Consider the following 18292-nt stretch of genomic DNA (forward strand, 5'->3'; position numbering starts at 1 on the left):
AAAATTACTAACTGCATAGTGAAGTAACTCATCAAACCGGCCTACATTGGCCAAAAAGGTGGCCCATTTTGACTGGCCCACACTAGCATTTTGCTTTTTTGGTACAGGCATTGCCCTATTGCCCTATAGGCCAGTACGAGGCTGGCGGCTCATCCATAATGATGGGGCGCTCACCCTGTGGTCCCCTTACCCATTATGGAGGAGCTAAGGAGCCAGCCCAGTGAAACAATGAGCACTCCCTCAGCTGCTTTTTCCAGCTGAGGGAGTGCTCCTGGGCTGGCTGAACAGTCAAAGGGAAACACTATTTGCCTTTGACAGTTCAGTTCAGTTCCCCAGCCACACATGCTCACTGAGCCATGCAAGGCTGGGGCGTTTTGCTTCGCCAGCATTGCGTAGCTCATTGATAATGTTGGCTGGGGCACTGCAGGTCTGTATGTGCAAGGGGGAGCTCCTGCGCCTCCTTGCACTACGGACAGAGCAGCCTGGAGCAGGGCATTTAAGCACCCAAACGCAGGCCAATGCAGAAGGTACGTTTATGTTCATTCATTTAAACATGTGTATGGATGCGTGCATACTTGTGTTATGAGTGAGTGTATGGTGATGAATGCTTTTGTGAATGATAGAGTGATTGCTGTATGCATGTGTGTGTGTGTTAGTTTGTTTTGGACATGTTGAGCTTACTTTGGCAATTGGTTAATAGAGGGGGGAAGGAGTGTTGTACAACAAAAGGCATTTAAAAAATGCCTAAATACCTTTGTTGCACAATCCCCTTACCCACCTGCCAAAATTAGCTCTCCTTCTGAGGTGCTGTGGAGCCCAGGGGACAGGGATTGTATTTTTTTTACTGGATTTTTATCATAGATGTCCAGTCAAAAATACCATGCTTTCCCCCTTGGCATACCAGTGCCTTGCATACACACATAATCTATCATGCATGTCCAGTAGAAAATGCCATGCCTGCCCCTAGGCCCCCAGCACCAATTGCAAATTGTTTGCCCATTTACCCATTTTTTTTTAAAAAAGTATGCTCTACAATGCAACATTTTAACCCATTATTTTAAAAAGAATTCACAGGGGGAAATCCCCCCAAACCCCTCTTCATTGTTTCGGGCTCCCTCACTGCGCTCGGTCACAATGGCAGTTTTGGGGAAAATAGTTATGCCCCTCCACTTAAAAAATTCACCAGCCACCACTAGCCCTCGGACTGTGTTGGGAACAAGATGGGGGGAGCCCAGGGACTGTGCTGGGAGAAGGATGGGGGGGAACCATGGGGTAGTGGTGGGAGCATGGTGGGGAGAGCCCAGGGTGTGTGATGGGGTGGGGAGAGCCCAGGGACTGGCTAGGAGGGGGATGAGGGAGCCCAGCGACTGTGATTGGAGTAGGTGGGGGAGTCCAGGGACTATACTGGGAGTAGGGTGTAGTGACGGCGTGCAATACATACGGTCCATTTGGCATTTTTGGGGGAACCCGGCCTGCCCAAATTGTGCTCAGGTGGGGCCCAGGCCAAACATTTTTGAAGACAACTGTTCTACATTATCCTGAGTGGGAAGCACCAGAAAAAAAGTTTTTTTGGCTGTGTTTGCTCCCAGTAGAGGGGCTTCCACATGTTTGCAAATTATTTCAATATAAGCTGTTTTCAGCACAATATTGAACACAACAGAACAATGTACAATCATGAGTACCTAAAACCTAATGCTTAGACAATTTTTGTGTGAAATTGTGCTTAGGGTCACAGTTTGGAACTGATTTTCCTAACAATTTCTCAGGGTCTACCTCCGGACTCCCTATATGGGAGTCATGCTGACTCTGAACATTCACTTGAGAGTTCGGGGCGGCAAGCATTTACACACCACCACTTTACAAAATCATTACCTGTCACTGGTCATCCACAAATACGAAATCAACATAAGCTCATTTGCAGTTCAAACGCAATATTCTGAAACCATGCTATGGTATTCGGTTCCCGAAAGTCAATCTTTTTTTAATAATGAACCACTTTGCTAAAAATGTAGGCAGTAATTATATCTCACCATGTTTTCCTTTATTTACATATACATTATTACGTTAATATACAATCAAGCTAATAAGCAAAAGGTAAAGATTTGTATTTTTGCACTTAACACCAGAATGCTTTGCTGCATTACTAATAAAGGAACAATGAAGCAAGTAGAGTCTTCTTCTAGAGATGTTTCTTTAACTAAGGGCTGTAGTTGGCACTTAATCTGCAAAGTGTTTGAGTAGTTTACTGGTCGCATCCTGCACCACAGCTTGGCATTAGCTGGTTAGGCTACAGTAGTGTCTATCTTCTGTCTGGATTCACTTCCTGCTTGGAGGGTCAACTTGCCTTTCTGGATTCTGATAGGCCCTTGGCTTCTTCAATCTGGAGAAGGCCAAATGGGCAGCTGCAGAATCCTCCCCTTCTTCCACTGAATGTTCAGGCCTGGGCTGTGCAGTGTCCTGGATCTGCTGGGCTATCAGAGGGACGGGATTACGGGGTCCCTCTGGGTCCTGCTGTCACATTTCCCTTGAATCTGGTTGGTCTTTTTCTCTCTCCCCATTACGTCAGAGCTAACGGAGAACCCTAACAGCACTCCAGTCTCTGACTTGGAATGATTCCATCGGTCAGCGAAATCTTCAAATTCATATTCAAACTATTGAAGAATGCAGCTTGTCAGTGGTCTTTGGGGATACTCACAATGTACACCTTTGAATTACTGGTTGGTTGAATGCCTGGGAATTTGTTCATTTTTAGGACTTCCCTTGTCATCTAGGAAATTATGTAAATTTTATTTTGTTCATCTTCACGAAACAACCCTTTTTGACATTATAGGCTTGGCTATTTAGTTTAAAATATGAATGGTCAAATAAATCTCCTCTTTGATGATCAGCATGCCTTATTTTATCTAGTGTCTCTCAAACAAGGCGACTTAGAGCTCTGGGAGATATTCCGAGGCAGACATCTCTAATTGTTCCAAACTTTTTCAAACTATCTACAATATGGATGCAACTTGCATGTTTTGATTTGGCTATTTATGCATATTGAATGTTGTTAAAATTGCAATACTGTCTCTTCATAAATGTATCTTCGACATAGGTTCACTTCAAGTGCATGGATATAGAGTGTTAAGCATTTTTTTCTTTCTCTCAGCCTTGCAGTGTTTTGAAATAAACCAGGTCACCTTCTGCCAAGGTCTCTATACAGCCTGGGCAATTACTCCATTATTTACAGATTAGTCTTTGAACAATGTATATCAGTCGGTAGTCCCATTTACCAGACGGTCCCACGATATGCCATTTTTTATTTTGGATATTAGGTGACACTGCGCGTATCTATAAATCGGAAACTATTGGCTTGGATAGGGATGATATAGAAGAGATGGTATGTGAGAATACACATACCTTTGGGTGGTGTTTGCCTGTGTGTCCAGCCTAACCACACCCATGACCAAGGCAAAGTCTATGTGGCCTCCCTCCAAACTCAAACCATGCCCATTCAGGACTTGTTGCCATGTGTTATTACACTGTCTAAGGATGTCCTATGAAGTCCAGATCAGCCGCTGGTGTGAGTGCTTGAGGTTGCTGAGCTGCCAGCAGAGCCTGTGAGGGTAGGAGCACTGCATCTGGCAGCACCAAGAGCATGCCTGAAGATGCTGCTTCTCTGGTAGCCTTTTTTAGCCTGTTTGTCACACTTTGGGCTTCATCACGAGTTGGGCGGTATCCCGGCGGTATTACCACTGGCATACCGCCCGGGCTCATAGCATTACCGCCACCCGGTCTGGCGCTATTAGCGTCGGATCAAGGGTTCGGCGGTAATGTATAATGCTCATTCCCCATTGGGTCGGGGCATTGTCTGCGCTATTAGCACATGCTAATAGCGCCTCACTAATTGCGTCTGAAGATGGGCGTTAAATTGGCTCATTTACCCCCAGCTTAAAGCTGGGGGTAAATGCTGCCAGACTCAAGATTGGCCGGACTCTTAAATGTGGCAGTAATAGCGTTACTGCTGCATTTAAGGGCTACCGCCCAACTCGTGATGAGACCCAAAGTGTCTCTTGCTCTGTCTACAGCATTTGCAATGCAAGTTCATTTTAAAATGAATATCTGATATATTTCTGTTAAACCTTCATATGATCAAATTGAAATAGTGCACATTTCAAGAATTTGACCATAATATTTGAATGCAAATATTTACCTAAGAAACAACATTACCACACGACAGAACTGTGGGATATTTATTATTCTGTTTTTTAAAAAAAGGTAATCAACAATACTTCTCTGAATAATAATAATAATATAGTATCTACTTTTGGGAATGATTAGAAACCTCTCTTAATCAAGCTGGCCATTTGGGTTGCATGTAGGTGAGGTAATTACTTGGGTAATCTCTGTCTACTGCTCCTGGGTGGCAGGTACAGGTGTGACTCAGGGTGGTGGTGTTGGCGCAGATGAGAGAGTGTTCCCACTGAGTTGCCATCAGGGAAATATGCGGCAGCAGCAGGAGGCAGACAGAGTAACACAGGCAGCCTTTACTCCCAGTTTATCACTTCTTGATCGGCAAACTCTCCTTAGATCTGCCTCTGGTGGTGGTGAACATGCTGCTGCCAGTGACAGAGGCACCTTAAGGTGACATTCTGAATGGAAGGATGGCCATGTTTATCTTCTTAATGATGTCCTGCATTTGTCAGTGATTTAGGTTGGGTCCTCAATAGCTGAGCCCTGCTCTGCCCTCACTTTGGCCCATGTACACGGGCGTTCACGCTAGTAAAAATATAAAATGCTTGATCACATTATGATCATGTAAAATGCTAATTCTTGAATGGTTGGGGGTAAATGCTGTTCAGTTTGCTTAGTCTCCCACCAAACACCTCAATCAGAAGTAGGGACGAGACCCACACAAAGAATTAGAACCCGGAAGTAATTTGACACCAGCCATTTCCTTCCAATAACATGTGGGTTGCTTACTATCCCTTCCGTCTCCTACCCATCCAAAGCTGCCATCAAAGATTTGTGGAGTGAGTTGATCTGGAAATGCACTGTTTGACAGTACATTGCCTCGAGACAGTTTACTTCCTTTACGTCTTGTCTCGGGAGGATATCTCAGGGGCAACGTGCTCGCCTTGGAAGCAAGACATGCAGAGCAACACAGGTTCGATCCCTGGGTCTGCGCTTAGAAACCTCTGGGTATTAAGTGTGTTATAAATAACCAATTATAATAAAATAACCAATTATAACAGTAGCCTCTGGTTAATACTGTGCCAGAATGGATGTTCATGATAGAATAAAACTGTGCTAATCATTTTGATCTCTTGAACGCTTTTCTTGACAGCCGGAAGAATCCCCTGGGACTCATAATTGCTCTCGATGAAAAGGGATCAGCGGCAGGGTCGCTGTACTGGGATGAAGGAGACTCCATTGGTAAGCTTCGTGCCATTTTCGTACCGAGCTAGAATTCGATTTTTCTGGATAGGAGATTCCTGAAGTTTAATTTACACTCATCTCATTTGTGTTTATAATCTTGCCTGCACAAGTGAATGTTCTGAACATTTGATGACAGTTGGCATTCATGTTACAGGTTCTTGTTTTTGCAATGCAACCGATATTGGTAGACTGAAACCTTTATGTATATAGTGCCTTAACAACTATACTGCAAAGTATTGTTAAAGATTATGTGTAAATCAACCAGTTAGAACCTGTCGTCTCATTGATGGCGCACTTAGAATGTTGCATCACACAGGCATATCAATTACATTATTTCACCAGCTCCTAAATACGTGATATATTCCATAAAATAAGGCTTTTGATGGTGTTGCACCAGCATGAAACATTGCATATTGGAATTTGGAATGCAAGTTCCTTCTGTGTTGTATAACTTCATATTTTCCATGACAGCTGTCTGCTTCGCACCTTTTCTTTGAATCCCACACCTACAGGAACCCTTTCCAGGCACCGAGCCACTGGATACTGCCACTTCTTGGGTACAATCGAAGATATGATGTGATATAAGTCATTTATAACACGTCTGTACACAACTTTTTCTAGGTTCGACAAGACAAGGAATGGAGTACATAGGGAGAACAAAACAAGGATCTTACTAGTCCCTGTGACATCCAGATCGTGCAAGTGTGGGGGTAGGGGCAAGAAGTACAAGGGGTAAAGGGGAGTGCAAAGTAAATAGTAAGTGCAGCCGGGAGGTGGCTCGTAAGTGCAGAGAATCAGGGGACTTTAGGGTTACAGATACAGTTCCTTAATTGGATGGGAGGCCCGAAGGTAGTGCAAGGGCAACTGGTCGTGCAGGAGCCTGGCCCCGTAAATTCAGTGGGTGGCCAGGTAGCCAGTATGCACAGCAGACAGGGGCATCAGCAAGGGAGAGGGAGAGAGAAAGCAGAAGTGAAAAGGAAGGTCTTGAGTTGCTTCTGGAACCTTAGGTGGGCCTGCTCAAGTTTGAGGAGGCAGGGAGGCTGTTCCAGATAGAGGCCTCGGCCGAAGACAGAGATTTACCAACCACTCTCTGCCCAGAGAAGCGCCTGACCCTCAGAGAGTTGGAAGTGGATGAGCAGAGGGCTCAAGAAGGAAGATGCTTAGGAAGAGAAAGTAGGATGTAGTGTGGTACCCGGCCTCAGAAGGCCTTGTGCACGATGAAGAGGGTCTTGAACTTGATCCTCGCAGCTGCAGGAAGTCAGTGGAGAGATTTTAGAGCTGGAGAGATACGATCCCTGGGCTTGAGGACAAGGACAAGTCTCACAGTCCCATTCTGGATAAGTTGTAGAGGGCAAAAGAGTAAAGGCAGGCAGTTTTAGAAAGAGGCTTTTACAGTAGTGCAGCCTAGAGAAAACCAGGGCTCTTGAGACAGTGAGCTTCTGGGGGAAGTGTGGAAGAATACCTCTGAGGAAGTTTAGCTGATAGTGTGATTTCTTAGAGATGTCAGAGATGTGAGGAGAGAAGGAGAGGGTGGAGTTGAAGATGACCCCAAGGTTCTTAGACTCACTAGAAGGAGCAGGTAGAGGGCCATGGGTGGGCGGCCAGAGAGAGAGCGGGAAGGCTGGAGTAGGAGTCCCAATGAGGAGGATCTCAGTCTTACTGGCATTGAGGCAGAGATCGTTGGCAGCACACCATTCCTGAATTACGGACAGTCAGGTATGAGAGAAGGAGCAGTAGAGGCTGAGGGGAGCTTGAAAGAGAGCTGTGTGTCATCTGCATAACACTGAAAGTTAGAGTAGAAGGTACAGATGCGGTGAGTCAGAGGTGTCAGGTAATGGTTGAATAGCCAGGGAGAGAGGTTAGACGCCTGGGGAACACCACAAGTAGCGAGATAGAGATGAAAGAGAGGAATGACCCAAGTTGGACCTGGGAGGGTCGATCAGTGAGAAAGGAGGTCAACCAGGTGAGGGCCGGACCATATATACCCAGGTTGTCTCGGAGACGATTGAGCAGGATGGCATGGTTGACCATGTCGAAAGCAGAGGATAGATAAGGAGAATGATGACAGAAGGAAGGTTAGAGTCAAGATTGGAGAGCAAGTCTTCATGGGTGTTCAGCAGAGCAGTTTACGTGCTTCTGGATGCTCTGAAGCCAGACTGGTGGTCATGGAGACAACCGACACATTCAGTATGTAGATTAAGCTGGAAGATGGCCAGCTTTTCCAGGATTTTGCCTAGGAAAGGAGTGATAGATCAGGTGATTATTTGCCAGAGAGGAAGGATTGGCAGAAGGCTTCCTAAGAAGGGGGTGCACACGGGAGTGCTTAAGGGGAGAGGGGAAGATTCCAGTGGCAAAATAGTGATTGCAGAAATCGGCAAAGGCTGGAGCAAGGGTGTCAACATGGTCCTTAATGGGTCTGGAAGAGCAGGGGATCACCTTCTTTGATGAGACATTCATTGATCGGACTTGTCTAGAAACAATGTCAAGAGTGACAGGGGGAAGGAGGAGAAAGGAAGAGGAGAAGCTGCCAGAGAGGGGCTGGGAATGGTAGAGGTAGAGCGAGAGGAATAGGCGGTAGAGGAAGAAAGAGTGGACAGGATGTCCTGAGTTTCTTTGGTGAAATGAGATGCCAAGGCCATGCAAAGGACCTGGAAGGAAAAAAGAGAGGTAGAGACTGCAGCAGGATTGGCCAGGTCCTTGCAGATTATGAAAAGCTTGGGTGAGTTGTTAGAGGCCGCAGAGATGGGGGCTTGGATGCAGGCCAGTTTTTAAAGGATGTGCTTGATGCCCTCCACTTCCTCTCTGCCACCTTACACTTGGGTTTAAGGGTGGCAAGGTCAGAATCATACCCAGAGTTGCACTTGGATTTGGGCTTCAAATGGATCCTTGTGACAGGGGCAAGGACATCAAGAGTGTTAGAGATAGAGAGATGAAGGTTGGAAAGGGCTGTGTCAGAGTGTGCGTCAGCCAAGGGTGTAGGAAGAGTTGAGAAAGTAGCGGTGAAAGCCTCCATTGACACACACTTCACGGGCCGCATGACCGAGAAGGTGGGTGGTAGTGCTGGGGACTGCTTAGGCTGAGGAGCAGAACATGAGAGATGAGAGGAGAGAAGAACGTGGTCAGTCCAAGAGAGGGGGGAGTAGTGAGGGGTTGGAGAGGGAGAGGTCTGAGGAGATCAGAACATCCAGGATGGTCCCTGTAGAGTGAGTCAGGCCAGAAAGTAAAATAGAGAGAGAGAGAGAGTAACAGATGTCGCGAAAGAGCCCAGAGGACGGGCTGGTAGAATCCAAGTGGAAGTTAAGGTCTCCGAGGTCGAGAAGTTGAGAGGTGGAGACAAGGAGAGAAGAGAAGAGGTCAGCCCACTTGAAGAGGAAGAGGGTGACTTGGCCAGATGGCCTGTAGATGGTGGGCACACTGAGAAAGAGGCCAGGAGAGATAGAGAGCCTGCAGACCAGGCATACTAAGGTACTATGATACTAAGAACCAGCAAACAGACAGGGCAACACACTTTCCAACACAGTAGGACTTTGTCTGAGCTTTTCCTGACATCAGCAACACAACAAAGACCAAGAGCCTGATTCATGGAATTTTTTGCATGGTTCAATGTGACGTAGCACTGCTGGAAAGTTACTTTGCACTGCTGACACAAACCCTGATTCATGGAACTGTGCAAAGTGTAATTTTTAGTTTAGTTTAGTTTGTTTATTTATAAAGCGCATCCGAACCCTCAGGTAACTGGGCGCATAATCATGTGTACAGCAGAGTTACATATCGTTACACGAGCATCATAGTACAACAGACAGAGCGTACATTAGTCCAGGCTCTGAATGTTTACATACAAGAGTAGAATCTACCAAGAAAAGTATGTACAGAGAATATGCAAAAAAGAAAAAAAGTTACAGTGGCTAATGCGGACCGGGTTACAGGTTGGTCCTGAATAGGCTGTAGGTGGAGTAAACATTACTACAGGTAGAGAGCGGCGGATAGCCGGTCATGTCGGTGAGAGTCTGGCTGTTTAGGCTAGTAGCCATGATTTTACCATGGCTCTGAAAGGCCAGAATGCGGCTTCCGATCTAATTGTAGTGGGGAGGGTGTTCCAACATTGTGCTGCGAGCACTGGAAACCTGGAGCCCCCTGCTGTTTTTAGGTTATAATTAGGGATCTTTAGTTGGTGTAGGTAAGGTGTTCTGGTGGGTCTAATGGGGCAGTGTCTATTGAATTTGTCAGAAAGGTAACGTGGGGCAGTATGTGATAGGCACTTGTGGGTGATGACCAGTGTTCTTAGCTTAATTCTGTTACGGATAGGGAGCCAGTGGACTTTTCTAACCGTGGATATGGGCGCCTTGCGCGGGAGGTTGAGGGCACATCTTAGTGCATTATTTTGCAGGATCTGGAGTCTGTTCAAGTTTTTAGTGGTAGTGCCTAAGTAGAGTGTGTTGCAATAGTCTAATTTAGACAATATCAGCGCTCTAGATAGGGTGAGGCAGCTAGAGGTGGAGAGAAAAGGCCTACAGGCATTGATCAATTTATTGGTGTATGAGGTAGCTGAGGTGGTAGAGTTTATTCGTTTCTTTAGTGATAGGGTAGAATCGAGGTATACACCTAATGTTGTAACCTCTTTGGAGACTTTTATGATGTTGCCATCAATGGTAAAGGATTGGTACCTTTGGTCCAGTTTGTTGAGGTGAGCCTGGGAGCCTACGATAAGCAATTCTGTCTTATCGTCGTTAAGGCAAAGACTGTGTGTGGCCATCCAGGCTTGGATTTCTAAATAGATATCATTAAGCTTTGCAACATCTTCTTCATAGCTACCAGTGAGCGTGATGAGGACCTGGGTGTCGTCTGCATAATTAGTGTAGCTGACACCCAGATCGTCAAGACGGTCAAATAGGAGCTTCGTGAAGATGTTGTAAAGTGAAGGAGAAATGCAGGAGCCTTGCGGCACTCCACATGTGATTGGGATAGGGTCCGCAGCCGCAGTGGGGGCGAAAACTCTAGTCGTCCTGTCAGACAGGAATGACTGGATCCACTTAGTGGCATTCTGAGAGAATGCAGCAGCCGAGGAGAGGTGTTGAGTGAGGATCTGGTGGTCAACCAGATCAAAGGCAGCAGAGAGATCCAACAAGAACAAGATGGCCAGTTTGCCCTTGTCTTTGGCGTCATCTATTTGGATTTTTAGATCCAAGAGGGCAGTTTCAGTCCTGTGCCTTGGTCTGAAGCCGGATTGTCGCAGGCCTAGGAGGTTGTTTTCTTCCAAATGTTGTTGTATTTGGAGATAGGCTACCCTGTCCAAGATTTTGCACTGCAAAAATACACTGCACAGTTCCATTAATTAGGGTTTGTGTCGCAGTGCAAAGTCACTTTTCAGCAGTGCAAAGTCACATGGACTCGTGCAAAAGATTCCATGAATCGGTCCCCAAATATCCACATCACAAGTTCCCTCTCGATTAGCCAAAGCCTAGCCAAGTAGCACCAAATGCCAGCTACTGAAGAAGAACCCAATGTTCACTGGCTTTGGAAAATTATCTGAGAAAGTGTATGGAGGTTAGTTAATTGCTGTTCATGTCCCTCTCTTCAGAACAGAAAGCTAAGAGCTGCTTCTTACTTGTTCTTACTGTATAATCATAATTATTGTTCTTTTATAGCGCACGCAATACCGAGACTAGTTTCTAAGGTGAGACCGGGATTCAGACCTGAGACCTGTGTTGCTATGCGTTGTCTTGCTTCTAAGACAAAGACTTTACCCCTGAATTATCCTCCCAGCCCTGAAGTCTAAGAAAGTAATTTGATGTATAAACAGACAGTGTCTGTGCTTTTTCTTAAACTAATGCAGAATGGAAAACCCTGAAATATGGAGTCAGGCCTATCTCTAATAGGTATTAGAGGCAGAATGCAGCAGACTCAACAGGCTCTGCATTTCTAGAATCTATTCTAACTTGGTGAACAGTGCCTTTATTCTATTCTAACTTATTGAATAGAGGCCTCATAGAGCAAGGTTTCTTAACTTTGAATCCTGAGGATTTAAAGAAAATGCGAAATGTGTGCTCCTGTGCTCCCCAACTCACCCCGTTGATAAGCGGTCACTTCCTGATGAGACAGGTGAACGATTTCAAACAAGGCCCAATAGGAATAGGGGTAATGTGCACCTCTGTTTGTGCCCCCTATGATAGGATCAGGTTCATGACCATGTCAGGGGGAACATCAACCCCTCCTGTCCTCAGGTAGGCAACCTACCAGGGTGCGTACCACAGCCAGTCCTACTCCTCAGGCGGAGTTAAGAAGTTGGGGGGGGGCAGTCCCTATCCCAACGAGTGAGATTTGTAAATAGCTTCTGGTACTTCTGTCCCTTCCACAAATCCTGTCATTCTCTCTTCTGACCAGTGAACAGACATGGAATGAGCTGTGATTTTTTTCTGCTAAGAAAGGATGCCACCAAACACACCATCCACCAACCCCAGACAGACCCTGGTCGAAGGTGAGGCAGCAGAAACCGAGGGTGAGAAGGGACTACAAGGAAGGGGGGACACAAGGAAATCCTCTCTGGAAACAAAAATCACCAGTGTATGGAGAAAGCCACAAGGAGAACAATCAGGCTGAGCACAAGGCTGCCACCCAGCAAATGGAGATTGAAAAGTGGAATTTCATACCCCCATAGGGTTAACTTAGACAGAGATTGAACAGGGGAGAATGTAACCAGGGAGCTGGGAGGAGGAGTTTAGAAGCGGGAAGGCACAGCTGTATAAACTGAGCCAGAACAGAGGAGATTGGACGGTGTGTGGCTGAGGTCAGGTGGATCAGTGGTGTACCAAGATGCCAGGCAGACGGCAGAAGGTGGAGTGAAGTGTTCTGAGAGAGTGCAGGTAAGGAATTCTCTACATGAGACAGGTACAAGTTGAGTTTAGTGTTCTGAGGGGGGTGTAAAAGGTGAGTGAAAGAAAGAAAGAAAGAGAGATCAAGAGAGTGAGCAAGAGATAGAGAGGCAGAGTGAGTGTAAGTGACAGTGTGTGGGGCAGGAGAGTGGTAAGTAAGTGAAAGGTGGTAGCAGGAGTAGTAGTGGGAGGGCAGTGTGTAGAAGAAGGAATGTAGTGGGGATAGGCAAACCAAGAGAGTGTGTAAGATCAGGAAACAGAGGACTGAAGTGGGAGAATGGAACAAAAGACTCCCACCAATCCCCTCACGCCCCTGGCCTAGAGGATCGCGGCCCAGACACCCGCCACGAGAGGAGTTTGCCTATCTACCAGACAACCAAATACCCTGGTACAGGAACATACGGATGTGCCCACCAGCCTGCCCACCAGCCTGCCCTGCCCAAACCGACACCTGCGGCATGGATGAACTCGACTGAACCATTCAACAGTAAATAAACACATCGTTAGAGATGCCATGACGACCTAGCCAACGGTCAGAACACCCGTGCAAACAGGCACACTGGACACTCCCACACCAATCCACACGAAGAACATATTCAGTGCTATGACGTAGGTGACGGACACACCCACTGACGCGCATCTTTATTATTTTTCACATAGGTTTTTCAAAATGCAGAAACGTAAGACGCACAACGAACTCATCTAAAATGCTTGCTGACGCTTCTCCTAACCCATGCATTGCAATGAGAAATATAACGAAGACATGATACTGGGGATAAAGCAATATGATACCGTAACTTAAAGTGCCGTGCATCAAACATCCCCACCTATGCACCAGGCCCAAGTAGGCCGCAAGCAAGAGCCTCCATGAACATTGAACGAGCAAGAGTACAATTGCTGACCCTGCAGAATGAGCCCGGCGAGAACAGACAGCCAAGGGAGCAATGTTGCAAACTCGCATACCACAAGCCGAAGCCAAGGTCACACCTGCAAACTAAGCCAGACACACAGTGGAAAATACAACATTAAATGTGCAGAATTCTGCCTCAACCATGGTCTCTCCTCACGTGACCAAGCCGAACCTGACAGGGTGCCAGACCCAGGAGGAAGGAGGCGCCTGGATCCCACGTTTTGAGACACGGGCAGCAACAATGAAGCGGCTCAATGGACATCTGCGGCGGTGGGAGTAGTCTGCTCTCAAGCTTATGAACAAATCCACGCATTGTCTGCACAAACACATAGTTACACATTGTTGCAAATGGCAGGTGCACCGCGAGCTGGGAACAACGATGGTCCCAGACTGGGGGGGCTCGCGAATGGACCAATCAGAACATGGGGCACTTATCACTGACGCCATTAACATTAGCCAATCATCAGGGGTCTTCATGTAACAATTTTCATGTATCTAATAGAAGGGACAACCCAAGTATACCACCTGACTGACCCTTAACCACTAACAGCGTTCTCCATACGTATGCTATACTAACCCTACCACTCGAGGAACCAATCCAGAGTGACAATAGGTTTTTTGCTAACTTTCCCAGGTGACGCAAGTAGCGCGTCATACTGAGGTAAAAAGGGCCTGCGAGCCCCACGAATTTCGAGAGAGAGTCAGGACGGACGCGTACGATCCTTGACCCATCCCTGCCGTTGTTTAATAAACAGCAGAACCACCTTGCTTCTTGCGTGTGGCTCATACTCATTTTTGGGATACACGGGAGGAGTTGGGGCCTCCCTGCCCGGGGGTCCGCGGACGGCCCAGCAGACCCCGGGAGAATTTCCCCCCGACAGGAGTAAATGATTAGACAGGGGTTATTGAGGGAGAAGGATGAGGAGTCGGTGCAGGTAGAAAGAGGGGGGCAGAGAGGGGAGAGGAGGTGGAATGGAGTGAAGTGAAGGAGGAGTTACAGGTAGAGGGAGAGAGAGATAGGAAAGATCACAGAGATAGATATAGAGGGAAAATAGAGGTGGAAGGAAGGAGAGAGATTGTGAGGAGGTGCGTCTGATGGAGAAAACCTTGTGAAAACAACCTACTGGAAAAAGGGCAAGGACTATATAGAAAATCCCTGTGGGACTTGGACAGAGAAGACCAAGGCCTTTAGGAGTCCATCTAAGAATAGAGAAGACAAAGCCAGTAGGGGTTACCTTGTTTTGGGATACCCCAGGGGATGTTGTGGGGGTTAGGGACAAATGGGGTAGAGTTGCGGGAGCCTATGTGAAGATAGAGATGGTCATAGGGCCCTCCTTAGTCTCACTCATCCCAGTCACCCTGAAGAATGTCTTTAGTAATTCAATAAAGTAAGATAAACCTGATATCTTTGTCTTTGGATTATTGGGACATCTGTGATGACCATTTACATTGAATGAATCAGAATATACCCCATTTAATATGATGTTACCACAAGAAAATTAAAAAAGTGCCTGAAACATCACATTTGCAACACTTCCAGCCCAACATTTTTGAAGAACCCTATCAAACCCCCAATCCACACAGTCACATGCCTCTTTGGCTTCAAGCTCAAAGGACTGACCTCTGTTTGGATCAGTGTACTTTATCTGTGATACAGAGTGCCCTCCGAGTATTGTCTACTATACTCCTATTTTGAATCAATCCCGACTGATCAGGGTCAATGAGTACAGGTAAGAGGGGTTCAATGAGATTATCCGAAATTCTAGCATAGATGATATCCGTGCATATATGTATTAGAGTGGTGGGCATATAGGAGGAGCAGGGAGTGATCTCTGTCCTGGCTTTGGTAGTATGGTCATTTGTTATTTTGCCATTGTGGGCGTTATTTGTCCACACTGTTAAAATGATTAAAGAGTTCAGTCAAATGCAGGAATAGGGAAAAAGCAGATTTAATATTAAAACAAAGAAATTGAAGCCATCAGAGCCAGGGCTGCTACCCAGTCTGAGAGACTTAATTGCCCGGGGAATGTCCTCTGTTATAGTACATTCAAACTCATCCCTCTGTTCAAAGAGTAGGTTTGCAACCATGCCATCCACGATAAAATGCCCCTGGTTGATAGTGAAGAGTGTGTCAGCTTTGTAAAGAGATGTATACAAATTAGAAAAGGATGGCTGGTCACCCTATCTGAAGACACTTCCCAGCCATCGTACCTCTATATGATCTGAGTAGATACTATAGGGCGTCATTCTGACCCAGCCGGTATCCTGGTGGTAAACTCGCCAGGATGCCGGCAAATATTATGCCGGTTTCTGGCACGCAATCCGGTGACACTGCTGCCAGATCACGAGTGCCGGAGTGCCGGTGCAAATCCACATTCATGGACTCCATGAGGGGATTTGCTGTCATTACCGACACTGATAATACGGGTGCTGGTATTGATGGCTTTTTTTGCTGGTAGGGTGCCTGCCTTTCCCCCACCGGCAAACCCGTAGTCGACCAGTCCGGTAAAGTGCCGGTATCCATGAATACCAGCACTTTTTTACCAGACTGGCCGAATTGGAATGGGGCCCTATGTTCTTTCTAATCTGACGTTAGTTGACCAGTAAAGCCCTGCAACTTCCATTGTTCAGAGAAACGTTGCTTGGATTCCAGCAGCATGCTCTCAATCTTTTTTAGATGAGGCTGCTTAATTGCGTCTTAGCTGCTGCTAAAATTCTCTGGAGCAATGGTGATTGGTCCGCCTTGTGCTGTACCACAAGGTCAGCTCCCTGTTTCTGCAGGTCATTTTTAGTGACCGTGCAAAGCCGCTTGCCATTTCAGAATCATTCTATGAGCTTCACATTACAATTTGTTTGAGAAATCACAATTTGCCAATCAAGAAAACTCCATTATTAGTTGGCCTAACAGCTATAAAAAAAAGGGAACATAGCTGGCTGTGTTTGAGTGCATTTCTGTTGCAGCAATCACAGTTGGCAGTGACAAAATATTGATCTTTTCTATTTTTGATTGCACATTATTATTCGCCCTACTATTTATTAATGACGGATACATCATGGTGCGCATTTCTGTATGCTGTTAATATCACGAATGGTAATTTCACATTAGTCTTATTAGTCTTAACGCTTCCTGAAGTATTGTTCTGTGCATTTTGTAAACAGTGCTAACGTGATCTAGCAGTTTAAATTGTTTCAACAGTTTAAAAACCACCATCGATCAATTATATTGAATTCAATCGCTCCACTGATTTTTCAGTTTTGGCATTCAGCGGTACCATGGCTTTTGCAATAAGACCAATGGTGTTGGGACAGTCTGGTCGAAGTTTGAAAATGTGCAAATGAGTGAAGTCTTTCATTTTCTTTGATCTCCTTGCTTTCCTTTATCCTTTATCCTCTCTTGTACATCCTCTCACTCTCCATACATAATAGTGCAGTGCAGTGGTCGCACCACTTTAATTCATTCGAGTATCAAGTTCCACAGGAAACCCGAAAAATGAATTTCTTTTAATGTTTGACTCGTATTACGGATTTGGGGTGAATTTTTCAAACCAAAATCTAATTACCCCCCCCCACCCCCCACACCCTGGACTGCACATTTTGAGAACAAGCCATTAAAAAATAAAGCAATTATTAAGAAAGCAAAAAAAAAACACTTTCGACTTAGTCCCCATTCATTTTTCCATAGAGGGAAAAGTCAAATATTTGCTTGCTTTGGATGGAATTGGACCAAGTACGAAAAAACTTGGGCACGAAGCGTTGACTCGATTTCCGGCGGCAGGGTGCGGGGGGGTCGTTAGTCTGGGGTTACTGTGTCCAGTATTAAATATTTGACAGAGATGGGGGTGTCCCCTTCTCCCATAATTATAAGGATATCACCCATGGTGCAATAGTGCTTTGCAGCAGAGAGACTTATCAGAAATGAATAATCTGTTATTTTGTTTTTTCGAGTTATTTGTTAATACTCAGGGTTATCCAAAGATGAAAAGTTGGCAAAATGCCTTTTAGAGGATGAAAAGAAATGACATTTCATCAGGCCTAATGTGAGGAGGGGGAATGAGGACACCATGTCAAATTGGGACAGGCAGCTGGAGCGCCAAGATCAGAGCTGAAACTTTTTTGAATATTCTTGGTCATTCTTGCATATTTTTGATTTCTTTTTACATATTCGTGGTTATGAATCTGGAATAAAAAGGCATCACAACTATAATGACTGCAAATATTTCAAATTCGATTTTTACACAAAAAAGTGGAATTTTACAGCTACAGTGAGTCGTGGGGCCTATTGGGTCAACATGTCGAGGGGTGCAATAACACGGTGCCCAGTGAGCTCGAGGGCTTTGCTCACTGGCCAAAGGCCCTGGCTCGTGGTCCCAAAAGAAATATACAGTGGCCAAAGGCCGTGTTCATCTGGTTGGTCCAAAATAAACATATTGAGGGAACATGTACAGTGGACACTGATGAAGACCATGGCTAATGACTCAGTAGTGTTTTAAAATATACAGTTGTTATGCCCATTGGCCCCATTAGTCCCAAAAGGCATGTATAGTGGTCACAGCCTAAGTCCGTGGCCATGTATTGGGTCCAAAAGAAAGATATGAGGGAAACATGTACAGTGGACACGGTCGAAGGCCATGCCTAGTGGCTTGGTAGTGTTTTAAAATATACAGTGGGCACTGCCGAAGGCTGTACTCACTGACCATGGTTAGAGGGCCTGAGAACCATATACTGTGGCCACATGACCACCTCGTGGGTCTAAAAGAAATATATTGTAGGAATGGCCAAAGACTTGAAACGCATGTGGAGAGCTTCAGAACAGAAGTGGCAAACCTGAGGCTCACCCTCTGACAAACTGGCCTGCCGCCTGCTCCAAAGGCAATACAGACTCTCCATCCATGCCCTTCTGCCGTCACCTCCTCCCCTCTTTCATCCCAGGCTCCCGGCAATGCGCTGGCCACACACTCCACCACTAAAACTCTGGACATCCCGAGCTCCCTTGCTACCCTCTCACCTACCCCTGCCCCATTCCCTTGCCTCCTCTGGCTCCCAACCCTCCTTCTTCGCTCTCCTCCTTCTCCCCTGTCACACCTGATGAGGTCAC

At 46.0% G+C, this 18292-nt stretch overlaps 1 protein-coding gene across 1 annotated transcript in view; it reads left to right on the forward strand.

Annotated features, from left to right (window-relative positions):
- Positions 1-18292, forward strand: part of LOC138513998 (lysosomal alpha-glucosidase-like) — a 1078298-nt gene that overhangs the window by 830544 nt on the left and 229462 nt on the right. The window contains exon 20 of the mRNA XM_069629222.1: positions 5327-5415. Coding sequence (XP_069485323.1) covers positions 5327-5415 — 89 coding nt within the window. The remainder of the gene's footprint in view (positions 1-5326; positions 5416-18292) is intronic.

This window comes from Ambystoma mexicanum, chromosome 12 (genome assembly GCF_040938575.1).
Source record: "Ambystoma mexicanum isolate Mex_15411 chromosome 12, UKY_AmexF1_1, whole genome shotgun sequence".
Taxonomy (NCBI): domain Eukaryota; kingdom Metazoa; phylum Chordata; class Amphibia; order Caudata; family Ambystomatidae; genus Ambystoma; species Ambystoma mexicanum.